The sequence below is a fragment of the Coturnix japonica genome, chromosome 9, assembly GCF_001577835.2.
Source record: "Coturnix japonica isolate 7356 chromosome 9, Coturnix japonica 2.1, whole genome shotgun sequence".
Lineage (NCBI taxonomy): Eukaryota > Metazoa > Chordata > Aves > Galliformes > Phasianidae > Coturnix > Coturnix japonica.
In genome coordinates this window covers 19,960,928-19,981,809 of record NC_029524.1, presented here as the reverse complement: position 1 = coordinate 19,981,809, position 20,882 = coordinate 19,960,928, and the positions used below count along the sequence as shown (strand labels likewise).

Sequence of the window (20,882 nt, the reverse complement as noted above, 5' to 3'; positions counted from 1 at the left end):
AATACAGTTTCCATTGATGAAAAGAGCATCAGAGCTGACATTCCTAAATGCCACCACTGGGCTCAGCCTTTGGACAAGGACTCTCCTGTGTTGTTGTGTGGGTGAAGGAAGGATACATTTAATGAAATGCAGCTGTTTTGATAGTGCAACTCTGCTGCACAACTCTGATTGTTAAGTCTTTTAAAATCACATGCAGTCATAAGGATTTTTTTAAAGAAAAGTAGAATTAAAATGCAAAAATAATCAGACATTTATATTGTAGTTGAAGGAAGAGATGAGGATTTTCAATTCTGCTTAGCTGAAACCAGAGCTCAAGCCCATATTTGCTCACTATAACAAAAAGGCGTTTGCAGGCAGCTTTCGAAAACTGAATGTTAGACATCCTTTTTTCAGACCTTTATCGGCATTTTGGCTGCCAACTCTTCTACAAACTCAGACGCTGCTTTTGGAAGCATTCAAACAAAGGCTTGCTTCAGTTTCTCCATCTGACAACAAAGCGTTTGGAATCACCGCTGTATGTTTCCCTGAGAACATGCATTTTCTTTTCAGAAATATCCAACAAGTTCACACCGCTCCTTCAGAACACGATCCCACAACCAAAGCTCCCATTGCCCTTGGCAGTACCTGCTTCACTTTGTGTGTGTGTGTGAGTCCGTGCCCAGTCTGTGCATGCTGAGAACCATTCGCTGGAGGATCTTTCTGTGCATGTGCTGCAGTTCAAAGAGGGCTGAATGCTCAGCTAAGATACTGTCGTGTCTGAGAGTCCGAGGGTGAAATATTCACTGTGTTTCTTTCTTTTTAGACAGTAGAACCTCCCGAACTAAAATACGAACCCATAACTATAGGAGCAGGATCTGTTGAAGCATCTGCCTCTGAAAAAGAAACACTGCCTGCCAATATTCCTACTGCCATCAAATACCAGGACGATAATTCCTTAGCACATCCAAACGTAAGTGTGTCGATACTTCTCTTTTAGAACAGCGAGGCCCATTGAGTGTGGCCAGGTGCCCTAACAACAGCCTTGCCATGATGCTCATCAAATAGTCTTTGGTCTGAAGTGTATTTACCAATGGGCCACTCACTGGCTCAAAACAGATGACTTTCCTTGCATAATCCAACAGAGAAGAATTATGAATGAGGAGCTTCTTTTGGCTAAAAGATGAATAGATACAAGTGAAACATTTTTGTTCTGTATTTTGACTTGCATTTTAATGGTTTTTTTTTTTGTTTGTTTTTTTTAGAATGAGGAAGTTAAAAGTGTTCTGCCATAAATAAACTAATGCAAGTTCCAAGTAATGGATATGGCTAAAAACGGTGTGAGACACTGATTCACTGTTTTAGGGGGAGACTGAAGTTAGGCCGCGTTGGCTTTCAAAATACTGAGGTCTCAACCTTAACTTCTGTATTTATGTCAGTATTTTAATACCTGTATGTAGCTGGGCTTCTTTTCGTGGTGCTGACATTGCATGTACGTATTTCAGCACGTTATAACAAATTGAAGTTGTGCCTACTTTTGTTCTTCTCCCCTTCATCTCTCAGCTGTTCACTGAGAAGGCAGAAGCAGAAGAGAAGTGGTTCCAGAGGCTGATTGCTCTGCGGCAGGAAAGGCTGATGGGCAGTCCAGTGGCCTAAGCAAAGTGATGCAACCATCGTGTATGAGTTCTCTGTGAGCACTATGAAATCCTACCATTAAATTGTTTAATTTTTCTCTTTTGAGAGGATTTTAATAGTCAGGAGGAGTTGTACAGAGAATAAATATTTCATCTGAATACACAAGAATGTTCCATTCTGCGTTTTTTCCCAGTTCATCACTGTGTTACTTGGGTTGCTGAGAAGGGAAGGCTATCCTAGACATACAACTTCCAGATCCCCCCAAAATATATAACCATGTAACAGATTAAAGAGAAATGAAAAAAAATAAGGCTGTCAAAAAAAGTTCAGATTTACCAATGCTCAGACAGCTGGAGTACAAATGATGCCACCCTGGGCCGTCAGATCTTTTGCAGCTGAAGAAGGATCCAGGGCAAATTATACTGCTGTTATCTTTTCTTCCTTCCACTGTGGGCAGTCTCGTTGCCAAGGGGCCACCTGAACTGACGCGCTCTGCCCCTCACCTGCCTCACTTTTGGTGGTCTTAAGTGGGAAGAAATGCTCTTTCAAATTTTCCTCATTGTCCACCCACTGCTGTCAGCATCCTGGGCTTTATTTAGGGAAAAACCATGTTGCTCTTTTAAATAAACCTGTTACGTTTCCAGCAGTTTTCAATAGCTGTGTTTCCTATGCAATTTTAAGCATATTAAAATGATTGATAAGCAGTAAGAAACAGTTTTCTCTGCATTCTTAATGGAAAATAATATAAAGATTGTGTCTATTGATGCAGACCTTTGTCAAAAAGAATAACAACATGCCTATTTCTGTGCTGAGAGGCTGCTCTCAGTGTCTGAAGTTTCCATTTGTCCAGGCCTGTCTTTAAAATAATGAAAGATTAGTCAAATTCGGCCATGGCAGAATTCTCCCTAAAATATATTTACAAATAAAAAAGTCTGCCCATCATCCAACTAAATACGAGAGAGAAACAAAACACAGGCGTGTTTATTTTGAGGTGTCTAGCAGATCTGTGGAAAAACTATGATATTGATAGGAAACTCAAATAAACCTGCAACTTCTGGACATAAATATCTTATGGGGAATGACCTACATCCGCTCTCCTTTGTGAATGAAGAAATTCAGAAGGTTTGTGTGTTTGTTTGCTTTTCCTTAAGTTTGTTGTTGCTAATTGAGGGAAGAAGATTCTGGAAGTGCACTTTGGCCGTCTGAGTTTTGTTTGGATCATTGATGTAATGGGAAAATATATGAAATTAGCATTTGACACATTGTCAGTTTGTCATTATGAGCAGTGTGGGTTTCACGTGATCCCACATTAAAAGTGCCGACTGTCTGCAAGAAACACTGGAAAAAAACCTTTTCCCTTGTTTCATTTCAGCATTTTCAAGTAGCAAATATTCGTTATTGTCCTTTTTCCTAATCACCTCCTGTGTGTCTTTTATAGTAAATAAACTTTGATTGATCTCCATAGAGGGCACTGGATTAAATTCCTCTTTTTCACAGATTATGTTGGATGATTCTGGTAGATGCAAAATCATTCTTATTTCATTTGCATCCCCTATAGATTATTAAGAAAATTCTACAGAACAGTCTAAGTGGGCAAGGCTTAGTGATAGTAATGAGGTTTCTAACCAGTCAATAACTATGGCTGTCCAGCAGGTCCACACTGAAGAACTGTGAGCAAGATCTGGAAGGAAAACGCATTTAGATCCTCTGAGGAGAAAGGCTGAAGATAAAGTCCTGCACTGAGGTATGCCAGACATAATTTGGACGCTGAACAAGTCACTGTCAAGTTGATTTCTATCACCTTCTGCCCCTGTTCCAACTCCTATCTTGAACATTCGTTATGCATACTTGACGTTTATGAAGCTGTTGGTGCTGGGAGAAGGGCCTGGCAGGACTGGGATTTTAACTAGATGTCGTCTGGTACAAATTAGCAAGTGTCCTATCCTTGTTAGGAACCTGCGGGTTCATACAACACAGATGTTTAAAGCTGTCTAAACCAAGTCTGTGACGCTCAAGTGTGTGATTAATGAAGGTAAGATTTCACTTGGAGTTTATTATCAATCTTAGCAGTGCCAGGTGTTGTATCTTGCAAGTGAGTTTGAATCATAGCATGGATTCCTTGTTGCATAAGTGAAGCTGGATGTTCTAACACCAACCCATGTGATGTCAGTGCCCTCCTGCAGGATTTGTTTGCAGTGAATGTCGGTGCTTTCCAAAGCTGAGTCCTACCAGAGAGGTGCTGGATCAGCACTCTGCCCTCAGAAGCTGCTGTTGCTGATTTTCCAGCTTAAACTTTCAGCTGTTGCACTGAGTTTGTTCCCATAAAGGTTGTGTAAGGCCAGTCTGGAGGGTTACAAGTGTAACTGTCTACTACAGCGCTCTTGATTGAAGTTGTGTAAACTCTCTATTTCCTTATTTTGCTTTTACTTGAATAGCATCCTGTGATAAATTATTCATTTTCCTGTCAAAGGCAGACAGATATTTGAGCATCAGAAATGAAGGATGAGAGAGGGAAGCAACATTACAAAGAAACTCGATTCTATACCCAGTATTGCAAGACTAAACATAATTCTGAAAAACCTACCGCTTAAAATTACCTTACAAGCTTTGGACATATTTTCAAAGGGTTGTGTCCAAATACATGTGCACTCCATAAGCTCCACATGTGGGGCATTTTTGCTTGAGGAAAACGTAAATGTATTACCTAATGGGATAGCCAGATACGATTTTTATTAAGTGCGTCATAACACAGACACGAAACTCATCTATGTGCCCAGATTAATCACTGTGGTCTTGCAAGAATGCAGTGCTGTCTTTCAGTCCACGTGTTTCCTGAGCCAGAGAAAAAAATCCTACCTTCCTACAGTTGCTCTGCTTTCTTAGCGTCTTTGCTTCTGAGGTTTTCCAATGTAAACCATTGCAATTTATGACTCTTGCCTATTAAAACTGTATTTCTTCTCGCCGTATTTTCCACTTTATTTCATCCTCCTGGTGAACGTGGATGGATTCCTGATTAGAAAGGGAAAGAAGCAGTTGTTTGTTAGCTGCCCAACTAAACCTGGGGCTGCTGGGTGCATTGTGTAGTCCTTAGAGACATCTGTGCTAAGGTTTTGTCATTCAGGACTTGTGGCAGTGTGTCTCAGATACAATTGGTTGCAGCACAGAGTTCCTCGTAATACTGAACTACCTTAAATCTGACTTAGCCAAATCATGTGTAGGAGTGAAAAGATAATGCTGTAACTTGATCTATTCTGACTTCTGGTAGTCAGCAAAGACCTCTACCCCTAGAAATTACATTAGCAAACTCATTTCACTTAGCCTGCCGAACAGCCACCATCAATTAAATCAAGCCAGGCTGATTTTGATTTGATAACTTTCAGGTAAAATGTTCACTAGCCCTTGAGTCATCCAGCATGTCCACAGCTATTTCTCTTTTAATTATGATAATTCCTTGAAAATCAGCCGTGTTTACTTTTAAATTGTGGTTACAGTATTTTAGAAGGATTTTTGTAGCTGTGACAACACTGCTGGCCAGGAGATCAAATTTTGCTACTTCTGCTTAAAGCTTTCAGATATGAACAGGACTGAGTGATCCTGAAGGCCGTTTTTTCATCAGTAACTCAAAACCAGCCTTCCCTATGATCACAGTTTTCCATTTGTCATGTTACCAGAAGGAGGATATTTTTAGCAGAGATCCTTGAACTCTAGAAACCTGTTTTAGAAGAGATCAACTCGAACCCAGGACTTAATCCACCTGTGCCACAAGGCTGCGGTGACTTCGTATTGTAGCAGGAATTATAAGCAGTGCCATAGGTTACAGTACAACAGAATTTAAGCTACTCACCACTTGTAATTTTGACTTTGTACTTCATTTGATTTGGTTTTTTCCTGATTGTTCCCTGCCCTCTTTGTCTTACTACTTTGGTGAGATCTAGAGAAAAAATAGAGGTGGCAGGGTCAGATTGTATGACAGCAGGGAGCAGGACTTAGGCTCTGAGTCACCCTGGAATTGCCACTGCAGGACGAGATGTACCGTGATACTGCACTCCTTCTGGAAGGAAACCGGAGTTGAAGCTCAGCCCAGAGAGGGGCAGAGGGAGTTCAGCAACACACAGCAGGACAGAACTGCATTTCTCTGCTCGCTGGGCTCCCACCCAGCAACGTGTGTGTGCTTTGCAAGCTGAAAATTATTGTTCTAGTGCGATTTAAACCCAGGTGAAAATGAAAATCACTACTTGGCTATTGGTCTTGCTACTTTAGAAATGCAGTATGTATTACGACTGCATGGCATAGTCTTACAGTGGTGACAGGAGGAGCATCTCAGCCCTTGGGCACATTTTGGAGTGCAGTACTCTGAAAATGCTGCAGTGTGAAGGTGCTTTCTCACGCTTCCGAGCTGCTGCTGTGAGAGCCTCATTCCCACTAGATGTCTCTGCAGCCCCGGAGCAGCTGTCGCACGACCCACGGTGGCCATATAAATAAGAGTACACAAACTGTGTTTGCCTTTTTGTTTCCTACCTGCAGCTGCTGTTAGGGGAACCAGGCAGAGCAGTTTGCCTCATCATGTGCTGGTGCCTTAGAATGTAAATGTTGTCAAACAAAAAATACCCGTCAGACAGGTAAAATCCTCTGTATTTTGTGAATTCCCTGGGTGACCATGTGGGAAGGAGCAGTGTGTGCACCCCATCCCTTGCCAGCACAAAGCACTGACCTGGCTGGGCAGTGAGCGCATCCTCTGGGCTGCCACTGCTCACATCTGCTGCCTGCAGCGGCTGCATCCCCCCATTACAGACCTGAAAGGAAGACAAACAAATCTCATTAATTGTTATTAGCAGAAAGCAAACACAGCTAACGTGTAAAAATAGTCAGGTTTGTTTTTGGATACCTTCTTGGTGAATTCCAGAGTGTTTTTCTGTAGGCTATAGGCGTAGCACTTCAGTTCATACCAGTTACAGAGCAGGGTGACTCTGTGAATTGATGATACATTTAAATAAAATATTAATGTAAATGTTATTACATGTCTACCGCTGGTTGCTTGGAGTAGAATGATGCTTTTATCTGACACTTACCAACAATTTATAACAAACTGCCTTTGCAAAATCCTCTGCATCAGGCTGACGTTAGGGATGGAATGCAATCAGTTTTTAACAACGCTATCAAAAGGCTTCCTCTAAAAATACACTCCAGCCTCTGGAAATGGCAGTGCATCTTTGAGCCCACCCATAAAAGGATTTAACTGTAAAGATGTAAGAAGTCAGGATTCCTCATTTATGCCAATACATTTTAAATGTAAATAGTAACTGCTGATCCTTACAAAACGGACCAGGGGTTGAGCTCTGATTGTTGGAGTCCTCTCAGATTACCTTCAACCTTGCTTCTGACATTGCTGGGCAGCGCAGGCTGCAGCACAGAACAGATCTGAGCCCCAAGTGGTCCGCTGCCAGGCTTCTTCCAGAATAGTTCAGAAGAAGGACCTATTTCTAATATACTCTGCTGGTTCTCAATAGCTAGAAAAGCAGAACGAACACTTTTTGGAAGTTAGGGGCTGCAGCAAATGTTAGAAGTAATTGTGCAACAAGAGCTGCCATTCTTCAGAACTGATTAAAACCTTTCCTTGCTATTCCAATTGACAATTAGTACTTGTGTTACTTGTGAAGTCAGTCATACACTGTGATCATTTCTGAACTGGATTAACTTGATGTTGTGATAACGTGCATTTAATAGCCTTGTTTTCTACGGGACTCGAAGTTCTCCTAATTCAGCAGGTACTGTGCATGATGGCCATGGAGCCTGACCAACATGAGGATCTCTCTAGTTTAAATGATGCTTACTGCCCAGACAACAGCGCACAAGCATTACTTATTAGCTCATGCATTATTGATAGTCCTCTAATTTGTGTGCGACGGGAGGAAGTTGGTCTGCAGCAAGTTATAAATGGCAGGCCATCAACAACTTGCAGGAGTGGGTGATGGTCCTTTACATAGCACGGCCCCACACATGCGCAGTTGGTGCCACAAAACCCGTTCCTCACCCAGCAGCAGTTCAAAAACAGAGCTGGCAATGGGTTTCCACAGCAGGCTGTGTAAAATACTTCTTAATCTCCTTCAAAGAATGATAGCTTGTGAGGGTGTCTCCTAATTAATTACGCAACACAGAGTCAGGCTGTGTACATAAATGTTTGCTATCACAGCGGTAAGTATCTGTCTTGAATCCAGCCAGCAGTGCTGCCCTTTGGTGCTCAGTCCTCACACAGGTTCTGGGTTGCATTCTCACAAACCAGTTGCTGGTTGGCACTTTGCCTATTCAGACATGTATGCAGTAATGCAATTTTCACCTCCAAGTGCTAAGCACACCCACTGGTCAGACATAATCCCTGTATAAAAACAGGAGCTGATGACTGCACGGATAGAGAGACAAATATTCCTGTATTTCCCACAAATTGCTCACATAGTTCAGTGCACTTCACATAACTCTGCAGTGCTAAATAAGTTGATCACAATCAGGATCTTCTTTTTGGCCTCACTGTAATTGATCTGTGCTCTGGATGGAAGAGAAAGCAGATGAGCCAAAGTGAAACAGCTGCAGAAAGAACTGCACAGCATGAGCAGGTAACACAAACAGAAGTGTTAGGGGGGATGTTTGGGGCAGGAACCTACACAAATACCCATGGAACCGAGAGGGAATTATAAACACCAACTCAACGTCAATATGGCAAAACGACCTTTTGTTCTAGATGAATACGTTCAACAAAGCTCTGAAGTTTGAATCAGATTTAAATAGTCATATCACCAAAATGAATAAGAATTAAGAAGGTAAATTAATTCCTAAGGGAAATCACTGTAGATCTCATTAGCTCAGGAACAAGATACCTTAAAACTTTTAATTAAAGATAATATTTACCGCAAATGAATAAGAGTTGGCAGGTTTCAGCAGAAACCATAATCTCATTTATGCAAAGTTTTCTCGTATTAAGGCAGACATCATTAATCTCATTGGAGATGCCCTCCAGACTGACAGCGCTGCAGCACTGAGGTGATTTCTTACAGAAGTCTTTTTATCTACACAAAAGAAACGTAACTCGAGCAGACACAAACTGTACGAAGGCCTGAGCAATTAGAGGTATCAGTGTGCGAGCAGAGGACTGGCTGTGTGGTGGTAGTGAGCCCATAATGAGCTCGCCCCTAACAGGGCCCATCTCCCACCAGCAGCAGAGGAATTAGCAATAACTGGGACTCGTTTTGCTTGGTTACCTGCACTGTGATGGGGCTGCTCTGACTTGGGAAGGAGTCTGACCCCATAGGAATCTCAGTGAGAAACTGGGGGTGAAATGTGTGCGCTCAGCAGCTGCTGGAAGGCACCGAGCTGCCTTTGGCATCGCATGGAAGTAATAGGCTTGTTATTGCAAGGCAGAACTCATGCAAAGGCTACACTGTGTAACTGAGCTCAGAGTCTGCTCAGAAATAGCAATGAATAATGACAATATACATGTATTCGGTGAGGTTTGGGTGGCAGACTGCAAACAAGTTCACCATGAAGCCCATGCTGTGTATGGGAGCACAACAGGCCGCCCAGCAGGCAGTGCCGCCCCATCGTGCATTGAAGGCTGTGTGTGCCCCTCCTCAGGGCATGAAGGAGCCGCTCCGCCGGCCCTGTGTGGCGGTGAGGATCGCTTGGCAGGACGCCGGTATCGGCGGGGCTTTGTTTTGCTGCCATCTAGTGGGATAACACTGAATCCATCCCTACGCTCCGACCTGCCCCCCCCGCACCCCGCGCTCTTTATCCCCCCCGTCACATCCCGCCCTGAGGCGCCGCTCCGTGCGCGCTCCCGCCGCCCCCAGCCCCGAACTTTCTGCAGCGGGAGCGCGCGCGGCCATCGGTTACCACGGCAGCGGGTAGCCCCGCCCCTATGCCCCATAGCGACCAATAGCGGCGCTGGGACGCGTCACGTGGGCGAGCGGGCGCCGCCGTGAGGGGCCGTGGGGGCGGTGGGCGCTCAGTGCGCGCGGGGCCGCAGCCATGTTCGGGGCCATGGGCCGGTGGTTCGAGGACGATCCGTTCTTCCGGTGAGAGCGGGGTGTTGGACTCAGGGGGGGCGAGATTCAATTCTACACACGCGGTGGGGGGGTGAGGGTCGCGATGTGGGGGACGGACGGGGCGCACGGAGCGCGGTTGGCGGCGGTGGGGGGTTAAAGGCCGAGCCGGGCCTAATAGTGACCTGCATCCGTGAGGAGCTGCGTGGTAATGACACAGTGACACAGTGACACAGTGACAGCGCTGAGCGAACGGCGGGTCCTGGGCTCTGAATGGGGGGTTATTGTGATCAAAAGTGTTGGTGTTTGAGCCTGGAACCTGAAAATGGGATGGAAATGGGGTGAAAATGGGACGTGAGAACGCAAAGGAGCATAAATTATTATATATATGTATATATAAAGCCATTTTAGTGTAGGATGTTTGCTCTCTATAACTTCATGAAGGGGGGTTGTAGTGAGCTGGGGCTTGGACTTTTCTCTCGTGTATTCAGTGATAGAACTAGAGGGAATGGTTTTAAGCTGCGCCAGGGGAGATTCAGGCTGCACATTAGGAAATATTACTTCTCAGAAAGGGTAGTCAGGCATTGGAATGCACTGCACAGGGAGCTGGTGGAGTCACTGACCATGGGAGTGATCAAGAAATGTTTGGATGTTGTGTTGATGAATATGATTTAGCTGGGAAGTATTGGTGATGGTTGGACTAGATGATCTTCTAGGTCTTTTCCAACCTTGATAATTCTGTGATATTGAGCTTAATCGCTAGCACAGCTCAGGGTGTAGGGCTGGGTGGACGAGGCAGGGTAACACTGGGCCCTGTGGTGTGGGTTTGTTGACTGCATCCCATAGTGACGGGCTGTCCGAGCTCAGGCTGTGCCCCTTAAAGGGAACCTCAGCTGCAGCAGCGCCTTCCTGGCACTGGGAAGGAGGTTGGGACAGTCACAGCAGCTCAGACCTCATGGACAGGATACTAAAGGCCACACAGTGCTCTGATTGAATGGGAATAACGATGGAAATTGTCTCATATGTAGTAATTTGCAACGTGCTTTTGTGATCCTCTGAAACGGCAATTGCCTTCTGGTTTATTCAGTTCAGTTGCTTTGTTGTAGTTTTCAACGTCCTGATGAGGGTTAAAATTGGAGGAAAGTAGCTGGCAGGAGACAGAGGGAGTGTGTGAAAGAGATAAGAGCTTGATAGTGAGATTCATTTCCTTGGCACCATCCACATCGATCTGCTTTACATATAGTTAAGGAAATGAGTTTATTACCTCAGATAAGAAGAGCCTCCAAGGTAGTGCAATAAGAGGCTTCAGCTGCCTCACAAGGAGAGGTTTTGACTGCTGGTCTGGAAATAGTGTCTGAGAGGGAACGTCTCCATCTGTCCTGGAAGTGGCCAGCAGGGCTGTGCCTGATGGCTCAGACAGGTGCAGGAGCTGCAGCCCTCCTGCCAAGTGGGTTTAAGTGTGTTTAACTTAGTGCGCAGCCTTTGTCTTATTGCTCAAGGTCTTCTCTTCAGGCTGCTTCTGCAACTTCATTTATGGTGCTTAACATGTGAAGGGCACAGATTCAATGTGTGAAATCCTTACAAAACGAACTGCTTTTTCCACCATCACTTCTGTAGCAGAACTGTGCAGAAGTTGTGTCAGTCTCATCAGGAGTTTATTGTCTTTCTCCTTGAAGAGTTCAGTTTGAATACCAGGTGGCCAGTAGTAACTAAACGAAGTTACTCTGTACCTGTTGCTGTTGTAGAGCGTGATTGGAACGAAGGACTGAAGGTCTTGTATCCTCTGGTAGAGTTATTTAATCCTTTTAGATGCTTTATCTTGCAGTGATTCCCTGCTGACTTAGCATTGGTTTTGCCCAACTTCTGTACGCTCAGGAGCAGCGCTGCTGCTTTGGAAGCCTGACAACACTCAGCCTCCTTACAGCTGCTTCCACAACATCCCTGGGGAGGTGGGAGCTCAGTTGCTGCACAGTTTGTATCCTCCTTCCTTGCCCATGGCAGTAAGGAGCTGTGCTTCTAAATTGTTTCATAGGATTTGCTTTGAAAGGTCCAAAAAACAAAAGCAAAAATCCCCAAGTTTGGATGCGTTTATGAGCGTAGCAATGCTTGTAGTAGAAGGTGAGTGGCCAAGAGGCCAGAGAATGTGAAGCAGGACAAAATGAATTTCATCAGGCCTGAAGTGTGGCTGTGTTAGGGGTCATATTGTGTGTGTTATGTACACTAAAAGCAACAGAGGTGTGTTTCGTTTTTTAATCTAAACGAAGCCCATGGATCTTGTTTTGCTTGTGTTAGAAGTAATTGTGTGACCTGCTTCTGAACTGGGAGAGGCTGGGGAGAAATCTTACACTTGTTGGAATACAGTTCATCCATCTTTGTCCTGGTAACCACACCAACCTGAACTTTGTGGTGTTGAGATTGTGTGGAAATATGCCCACGTTGTGATAGGGCCTGCGTGCTTCCCTCACCTTGGCCTGCACAGTGACTTGTTTGCATCTGTTCTTCATCCTGTATGTGAGCTGCTTATCGCCTTGGGATTGAAGTTAAAGCTGGCAGTCATGTGAGTGGGGTAGATTAGGGTCTACTTACAGCAGTGGAAAAACTGCTCCTGTGGAGCTGTAACGGTCTGTCTGCACTGCAGTGAACTAAATGCACAGCTTAAAGGGATAGTGTTGCATTAAGAGTCTTGTTTGCAAATGTATTAGCTTTGCATTTCTAATTGAATCTCTTAAAAAGAAAAATTCAATTAGATGCTGCTTTGTACTAAGAGTCTGTAGAGGGCAAAGAGTTGCCAGGCAGTGATGTGTGTGGGATGGGAGGTGCGGGGTGGGCAGCAGGAAGGCAGCTTCAGGTGCTGATAGGGACTGAAGAGTTGGAGGAACAGCCTGGGACCTCCTCCAGCCTCCTCCTTCATGGAGGCAGCGATGTCACAGCAAAGTCCTGGGGAGAAGGAGGGCGAGAGACAGCTGGGAAACACCAGGAAATTGGTAGGAAGGGAGATGAGGTGCTACAAAGTCTAAGTAAACATAGCTGGGAAGTGACTGGTGATGTTAATAAAGGGGCTTTCAGTGGAACGGCAAAGGGGAAAATGAGGCTGGATATGAAGGGAGGAAATGAAATGTTTGCTGTATGAAGTAGTCATTTCTGGTGTTTGGGCCAGAGGCAGCAGTGCAATTCATATAACATCATTAGTCATAATATCTTACGTTTTACTCCTTCTCTGGACTCTGTTTGAACTTTCCAGTTCTTGGCCAAATTAAAGAAAGCAAAGAATTAAGTAATAAGAGAGCAGCACTAGCAGTGTCTTACCTGCGTGCCAAGCCAAGCACTGAAATTACTTGGTGGGGTTCTGTGGACTTTTGCAGACAGATGTTGAGTGGTTAGAAAGCAGAGAGGAGGGGGGAGAATAACAGGAAAGCAAAGAGATGGTAAGAGTTGTTCCAGAGTGGTGAAAAGGGATGTGAGAATGTGATTTGTGAGGGTGGAGGAGTGGGAAGGCGAAAAGGAGCAATGGTGGGGAAGTAAAATAAAGGTGGTAGAGTTGGCTTGACTGTAGAGTGCTGGGTGTGCTATTAAGGGCGTTCTTTTACCTGCAGTTCCTGATATTTAAATATTAATAAGTGATAAAGTATAGGTTGGTTCTGTAGCTCTATGCAGATAGAAAGCCAAACGTGGATGCCAATGATGGAGTATTTAGAACAGCAGTATGGACAGACACTCAGGAACACAGGAGAGCAAGGAAAGCATCTGAGAAGAACTAAAGCACCCAACCAGAGAGGTGGGAAGGAGCAGAAGGGTAAAAATTATCGCACAGTTGGGTCCCTTAAAATAAGGAATAGAGATGGAGAACCATATAGAATGATTTTAAAAAGGGATTTAAAACTGTCAGAGCTATTTTACCTCAGTTGGAATAACCCCCTGACTGTGTGAATGTGTCTTTCAGCGATCCTTTTGCCGCACACCATGAACACATGCGGCAGATGATGAGGAGCTTTTCTGATCCCTTTGGCCGAGATCCATTTCTCAGTGTAACAGATGGCAGGGAGAGAACGGTGGATCGAAGAGCACGCCAGGATTCTCAGGTTGCTCTAAGAGGAAATCAAAGAGTAAGTCCTTTCTTAATCTCTGAGGGCTGCTACACACAACTCACATTTACTGGTAATAGAATTGGCTTCATGTTCACGTTCCTGCTGAATTGGTCCAGTGGAAATGGAGCCTGGCTCAGCTCCTTGGTCAGCTTGTTTCGTAACAGTGAGATGTGAATCTCTGTATTCCTTAATGGCTCCCTGTTTAAGTGTTCATTGCTTAACACTGACAAACACATTGTGCTTTTGGTTCTAACAAACGTTCATGTTGTTAAACACTGAATATATAATATTTAATGAAACGAACGAGAACTACAAATACTTATCAAATGCCTGTTAAAACAAACATTATTAAACATTGCTACTGCAGGAAGGCTTTAGAGGTGTCCAAAGGCAGAGCCTTCTCTGAACATTGTTAACATTGAATTTAAGCAAAATGTGATGTTTCAGCCACTTGGTAGAACCTACACAGGTACACTAAGCCCTGTTCCAGTTTCTTTGGTGTGGATAAGGCTTCATGTTCTGTACTTGGTCTGACTCCTAATAAGTTTTCTCTAGATATGTGGATATACTAATTAAAGAGTAAGGATGTTTCATGGAACCTGCTGTTGCTTTAAGCTACCATCTGCAAATGAGAAGTTGGTAACAATCTGTTTTACATGGAATACCTTTACAGCATGCAGGACAAGTACAGCTTTTACTTCTGCAGCTAAATCTTATCTGTATTTAGAGAGGATGTACATCTTTTGGTTCCCTTCCCTCCACCAGGCTAAATACTTTGCTTTTGAACAGTCTCCTGCTATAATATAGAGTGCTTGATTCCAAAAACAGTTGGAAGACAGAACGTATTACAGGGAGTTGTGGAACTTAGCTGGGTTTGGTTGTTGTTATTCAAACCTAGACGTTGAGAGTTTGATAAGCATAGATGAAACACAGTGTCGCCTGTGTGTGAGAAGGGTAACTGCCAGATTCCTTCCTCTGTGCTCATACAGGGCCAGTTAGTTTCAGATATAGATGTTGTTGGATCTAACTAGAGCATGATCTTTTGGTCTGCTGAGGCTGATTCTTAGGCCGTAGTTCAAGAGATGATGGAAAGCAGCAGGTCTTTTCTCCTTAATATTTTAGGCCACTTCATGCCTTATTCTTGGCAATGAGGCAATAAGGCGAAGGATACTTTTATCTGTGGTTACAAAAGGGAGTTAAAGGTACAGGAGCACTGTGTTGTTTTGATAAGCACGAAAGAATTCCACACGTGCAAAAAATGTTTTCAGTATCTTTTAATGTGCCTCATCTTTCACCTAAGAGATGTCACAGCAAACTCCACACTGATTACTTGAGCCTCATAGTTGTCAACAAACTGCTTTTAATGGCATTTCTTCAGAAATGATTCCAACACTTAAGAATAAATAAATTGATGTTTATATAGGGAAAAAATGGATGTCTTTACTGCCATGAAAAGCACACTTTGTTGCGATTACCACTGCGGATTCCCTCAAGTAAAGTGTAGGTGTTTCTATTCCGAGGATATCCTTTTATACTCGATACCATCACACTGTTTTCTGTCACTACATATCAGACAACCACAGTCTGTAAGAGTTGATAAAGTTATTCAGGAATCAGATAATTCCTTGCTTCTGTACTTAAAGCTCTCATAAGGTGTCTGGTGCTCCATCTAACCAGTCTTTCTTTAGGTGAGCTTTTATGTAACTCTCCAGCCTTAGCTTCCTAGAAACACAGATTTGTTCCCCAGCATTTAATTACCCTGTCGTATAGGGTTATTCAATATCAGCTGGCCAAACAGGAACTGTGTTGGTGTTGATAGCTACATCTATTTATACAACTGCAGAAGAATATAGCTTGCTGAAGGGGGGGATTTGTCTTTGGGTGTCTCTGCATATGATGATAGATTGACTTAGATCTTCTTTGTGTTGACCTTTGAAACTGCTGACAAATTACTCTTCATTTTGTTGCGAGGGATGTATGGATATTTTAGAGAAACCTTGTATATTTATATCAATCTCTCAACACACAAAGAGCTCTTGTGAACAGGTCAGCTGCATCATTTAGAATTGTAGTGCTTAAAAAATGACCAGCCTTCTGAAATTTAATTACATAAATGTACATGAAGCAGGGCTGTTGATTTGTTGTTTTTAATCAACTCCCAATGATGGGGTTCTATTGCGTGAGTAGAATAAAGTGTTCCCAGAGAGGTGGGTGACATCTGAATTGCTGGACCTTATCTTAAATAATTTCAGTACACAGGCCATGTCATACCAGCCCCTCCACTTCTAGCTTTAAAGTCTTCTAGTACCTGCATGTGAATGTGACTTGAAAAGCAGTAGCTATCCTGACATTTAGATTATAATTGGTCTTAAATATTTTGCTGCTGTATACCCAGGTTGTTTCATATAGTGTTGTTGTAGCACACTACAAGTTATCAAGGACTTCTGGGATGACCGTCTTTGTCACATGCTGTATATGATGGTGCAGTAGGTATTTCTGCTTTTACAATAACTAAATGATGTGAATCCTTTGGTTTCTTTTCTAGGCCATGAGCTATTCCCTCATGCCCTTTTCAGGCTTTGGTAGAATGGTCAGTATCCCAGGACAAACAATGTGGGCAGCTTTTGCTAAATGTGTGTACTGTCTGCATAACTAAAGCATGGGCAAAGGCTAGTTTTGGTGCGTGTGCAACCTGCTCTTGTTGTTATTGGGTGTTTGTTTATTGCAGATCTTCAATGTTTAGATATATGGTTATTTAAATGAGCATGTTTGAATGATGCATATATCCATTAGTTGGAGGAATGTGGGCTTTGTGCCCCCATAAGAAGCATGTTTGCATTTCGTAGCACCTGGTAATGCTAAGGGCCTGCTGCGTGCAGCCCCGCAGTCTGCCTTTCCTTCCCAGCTCTGCAGCTGAAAAACCCCTGTGCTGTGTTTGCACCTGATTAGCACACTCCAACCAGAGCTGCTGGTGTAGGAACGCAGGCAGCCCAGCAGGAAGCTTGAGCAGCTCCCAAGTGAAAGTTCACAGGAGGAGGGAGAAGGCATGGTGAAAATCATCCCCACCTGCTGTGCTGGAGAGGAGCCCAGAGGACGATGCTCATTTGGGACTGTGCTGCTCACTTCCCAGATGGCCACTTAGGATAGGTTACTCTTTCTCTACTTTGTTTTTCTGTCTCTCTCTTTGGTATTTTTAGGCTTCTTTTCCACCAAAGGTAGATTTCATCTGTACAGTCAGTATATGCATCAGTTACAAGCTGTACTAATAAAATTCTGCATGTAAACCTGGCTTAATGTTGTTTATGTAATACTGGATCGATCTTCTGCTTACGTAAAAACAATCAATGCTTTCTGGGATATATCTGTTGCATGGGGTAACTCAGCCACCATTAGAATCCCAAGTTAATGATTCCCTGGCTTTCCCTGGTTGCCCTTATATTACTGGAAAAACCACTTTCTTCTGCTGAGGAACAGCTGTGCCATCTGAGATGGGTTTGCAGGCTGGTTCCATATGCATTAAGGGATTTGCATGACAAAGATAATTTGATATTCAGCAGATATGTAAAGTAGGGAGGGTCATACATTACTGTAGAACTAACGGTAGTTTGTGCAAAGTGGCCTCAATATGAGCTTACTCTGACATTTGAGTGTTAGGAATCTTTTACTTCTATCTTTCCAGTATCTCCAACTTAACAATCCTCATGGTAGCTTTCAGTTTTTCATGCAAAAAGATGAATTTTGGCTTGTCTATGGCTATGAATTGCAGGCTCTGAAAGCCCTGTTGGTGTTTTGATTTGCAGGAAAAATAAATGCATGTCAAAATCCAGCCTCAAATTGTAGAATTATCCGTCTTTCTTTTAATTTTAACTGTTTTCTTTTAGCAGGATGCAGATTTTGGGGATCCCTTTCTTGCGATGGACAGAATGATGTCAAATATGAGGAACAGCATGTTGGAGATGCAGAGAAAATTTGTAAGTTTATTTTGAAACTGTGTTGGAGAATGACAACTGTTTAAAACAGAATCTTGCCAGGAAAAAGATGACAACTTTATGCAACTTGTTACGTACTGTATATGGGAGGACTGGTCTTAGAGGTTATCTGTTCTCTACTAAACTAAGCTGTGCCATACAAGCTTTGGAGCAGTTTGCTGCTGCCCATACTTCTTGTGCCATGTTCCCTGGTGTTGGAAGACCTGTGCCCAAGATGATGCCAAGACAACAGTGAGGGCCTGTCTTGTGCTGGGGGCTGCTCTCAGCAGCCCATGACTGTGCTGCTGGGGCTGAGGGTTAATCTGTCAAAGGGCTATTTGTTTTCTTATTGATAATTTTAGAATGTAAGTGTATTATCCACAGACTTTAATTAAAGAGAAGTGTACGTTGTTTGCAGGATGACCTGTCAGTCCATCCAGATGCACACACCTTCAGCTCCTCCTCTGTGATGACATATTCCAAAGTAGGAGATGAACCTCCCAAAGTTTTCCAAGCTGCAGCTCAGACACGCACAGCTCCGGGAGGTGTAAGTAGGCCTGAGATGCAGCAAAAAGGTGGTATGTAACCATTGGAGTGCAGGATCTTCTATAGCAAACCCCAGGTTCCTCTGGTTCATTCTACTGCAGGCAGTTACTCTTATAATTTAGAAAAATACATGTCTGTTTAAATGCTGTTCTTCAGTAAAGGTACTTTATGCGAATGTGTTGTTTTCTTCCTTGTCATTTGTGCTTCTTTTAAGTATACACCTAAACAAACAGCAGGCCTATCAAAAGCTGGAAGAACTGAGTGCTAAACAGCTGATTTCCCATGGTGGTCTCCAGTGTATTTCTCTTTGTTGTAATTAATTCATCTTATGTGCATTTAAAAATCTGTCTGTAGTAGAAGATAACAAAAGGCAGCCTATCTGTGTAGGGCATGGCTTCAAATCCTGCCCTTTCCTCAAGTACTTCCAAATGCTTATGTAGTGCTTCACATGAAGATGCCCTTTCATTGACTTGGTTGCAGCTGTTGCATCTAATTCTGCTAAGAAATCTCAATTTAATTTGAACCCTGAAGCAAGGTTCATGAAAGATTATATGTGAGCAGTAAAGGCTGTTCAGCATGTTTGGCTGTGGGATGTGCTCATGCTCAAGCAGACACTCAGTTATCAAAAAGGTTCTAATAATATCCTTATGAACACAGTGATAAGTGGTTGCCTGGGTCAACATGCCAGCCTAGTAATTAGTTGTCCCTTCATGCTGGGAGTATTGGCATCAGCTATTATTCATCCTGTTGTCAAGGAGAGTGTTGAATACGTGTCTGTGTGCAGTATATTTAGACTAGACTTTTTTCCCAACAGTTAATATCCAGCATGTGTGTTACTTATGTAACTTTAGATGTTCTTGTTTAATCTGTGTTGGCAGGAAGAAAACAGACTTGATCTGTGCTGTCTGTTCAGCCAATGTAAGAAATGAGGCAGCTGGAAAAGCACGTCACACCTCACTCACTTTTTGAAAAAGGGAGAAGAAAAGTAATTTTTTTTTAACCTTTTTTTGATGTTTTTCAAATGATGTGATTTCTCCTTTTTTTTACAGGTTAAGGAGACAAGAAAAGCACTCAAGGATTCTGAAAGTGGAGTGGAAAAAATGGCTATTGGTCATCACATCCGTGATCGTGCCCACGTTGTAAAAAAATCAAAGAACAGGAAGACTGGTGATGAAGAAATGAACCAAGAATTCATCAACTTGGATGAAAGTATGTCGCTTTGTGCACTTCTGATGTGTTTAATGCAAATGTTTCCTGTACTAATGTTGAAGTTCTTGCTTGAAAACCATAAAAGCTTGAAATCCTTTTCGTAAGTCTCAGAAAGTGCTGAGCCTGCAAATCAGGGTTTTTTTAGTCAATAAAACATTAGACGTTAGGTTACAGTAACCAGTTAATGTTGTGTTATACAAGCAAATGGTAGAAATTGTAATATTAATTTGTATTTGAAGGTACTTCAAGTGATTTACAGTTTTGAACAAGTATTTAACAGGGGTGTTACTATCTTCTGTGTAATATATGGCTATCCTGCTTATGTCGGTAATAAAAAATATGCATTTAAGAGATGTAAAAACATGTGCCTGTTTTAACCACACAGCACACTGACTTCTTTCTTTAATCTTCTGAACTTAGGGCTACCTGTGACAAGCTTCAGTTGTCTCCTGCATATACCATAGAGATGGTTTGCAGGTTATATAAAGACTCACAGGCCACGAGTCTAAAACAGTTCAAAACCCTGATTTTCATTGAATGGGTTTTGTTTTTTCCTGTCCTGTTTGCATCTATTTAAAATAACAGGGAACTTTCACTCTTTTTCAGATGAGGCTCAGTCTTTTGATGAGGAGTGGCAGAAAGAGATTTCCAAGTTCAGGCCATCGAGAAGCAGGTGCAATTTAGATGCTCCGAAATACAGCAGCGTTCAGCACACACGTAAGGAAGATGGAAGGTAAAAATAATTTTGTATTATGGAAATGCTAGCAACAGAATAAAAATACAGTTCTGAAGTAACAAGTCATCAAAAACCATGTGTATTTCCCTATTCTTGTGTCGTTTGATGACTGTTATTTTTGGTTTTTGTTTCAGAGAGAAACCACTCACATCTGTGGGCTCCAGGGGACCCAGAGCTTCCATGGAGAATGACCTCAGTGTGAAAGGAACACAAGTCCCCATCAAAAGCAGCAAGAAATAGTTCATTGGGAGGGAGTTGGTACAGAAAAAAACAATGGTGCTGCACTGCTTATGTCAATATAAGTATACAACGTACATATGACCAATCTGTCTTTTGTTTTAGTGTTAGTGTGCCTTGCTACTCTAATCTTTGGACTGCTGAATGTTGTATAAACCTTCAGATCATAGGCTAAGCCACTTTAAGAAGAAAGACAAGAAACAAGCAAAAGAAAAGTAACAAAAAAACCCTGTCCACTTAAAAGCACTTTAATGGTTTATTCTGATTAAATTCTGATTAAAAAGGTAGCAAAGTCTTTTATTCCACCGCTGTTGCACCATTCTCAGACTCTTTATTACCCCCAGTGAAATCGCCTTTTCCCCTCACGTGGCATAGTTTGCACAGAAAGTAAATTCTCTTCCTATTCTGTATGGCCACAATTATTATTTGTTTTGGTGATGAAGCAGTCTATAAGAATTAC

General features: G+C 42.8%; 2 protein-coding genes and 1 long non-coding RNA gene across 11 annotated transcripts in view; 2 read left to right on the top strand and 1 right to left on the bottom strand.

The window, feature by feature from the left end:
• Window positions 1-3,355, top strand: part of RSRC1 (arginine and serine rich coiled-coil 1) — a 98,183-nt gene extending 94,828 nt beyond the window's left edge. For 4 of the 5 annotated variants that reach the window (XM_015872094.2, XM_015872096.2, XM_015872092.2 and 1 more), the window contains 2 exons: window positions 803-949; window positions 1,540-3,073. In XM_015872094.2, coding sequence (XP_015727580.1) covers window positions 803-949; window positions 1,540-1,632 — 240 coding nt within the window. In that variant the 3' untranslated portion in view covers window positions 1,633-3,073. Of the gene's footprint in view, window positions 1-802; window positions 950-1,539; window positions 3,074-3,261 lie in introns of those variants that run through there. The other variant, XM_015872093.1, reaches the window with a different exon arrangement.
• MLF1 (myeloid leukemia factor 1) lies at window positions 3,290-20,506 on the top strand. Of its 5 annotated transcripts, none has more exons than XM_015872102.2 (8): window positions 3,290-3,355; window positions 13,582-13,744; window positions 16,272-16,316; window positions 17,608-17,697; window positions 18,113-18,241; window positions 19,290-19,449; window positions 20,056-20,182; window positions 20,320-20,506. In XM_015872102.2, exons 2-8 carry the CDS (start codon window positions 13,610-13,612, stop codon window positions 20,423-20,425), a joined length of 792 nt encoding a protein of 263 aa, XP_015727588.1. In that variant the 5' UTR covers window positions 3,290-3,355; window positions 13,582-13,609; the 3' UTR covers window positions 20,426-20,506. The 5 variants fall into 5 exon arrangements, with proteins under 5 accessions (XP_015727588.1, XP_015727584.1, XP_015727583.1 ...); XM_015872098.1 differs by lacking the exon at window positions 3,290-3,355 and adding an exon at window positions 9,544-9,674 and having other exon boundaries at window positions 17,611-17,697; XM_015872097.2 differs by lacking the exon at window positions 3,290-3,355 and adding an exon at window positions 9,544-9,674.
• LOC116653856 lies at window positions 3,645-6,904 on the bottom strand. Its single transcript, XR_004308426.1, has 2 exons — window positions 6,681-6,904; window positions 3,645-6,578 (listed from the first exon to the last, which is right to left on the bottom strand). It is a non-coding gene; the product is annotated as an uncharacterized LOC116653856 (long non-coding RNA).
• Window positions 20,507-20,882: the final 376 nt, after the last annotated feature.

Excerpts from the sequence above, each read along its gene's own strand:
- MLF1 (XM_015872097.2), top strand. The coding sequence starts at position 9,628 with ATGTTCGGGGCCATGGGCCGGTGGTTCGAGGACGATCCGTTCTTCCG. Across the intron at positions 9,675-13,581 it reads GAGGACGATCCGTTCTTCCG|CGATCCTTTTGCCGCACACC; the intron begins GTGAGAGCGGGG and ends TGTGTCTTTCAG. Across the intron at positions 19,450-20,055 it reads ATTCATCAACTTGGATGAAA|ATGAGGCTCAGTCTTTTGAT; the intron begins GTATGTCGCTTT and ends ACTCTTTTTCAG.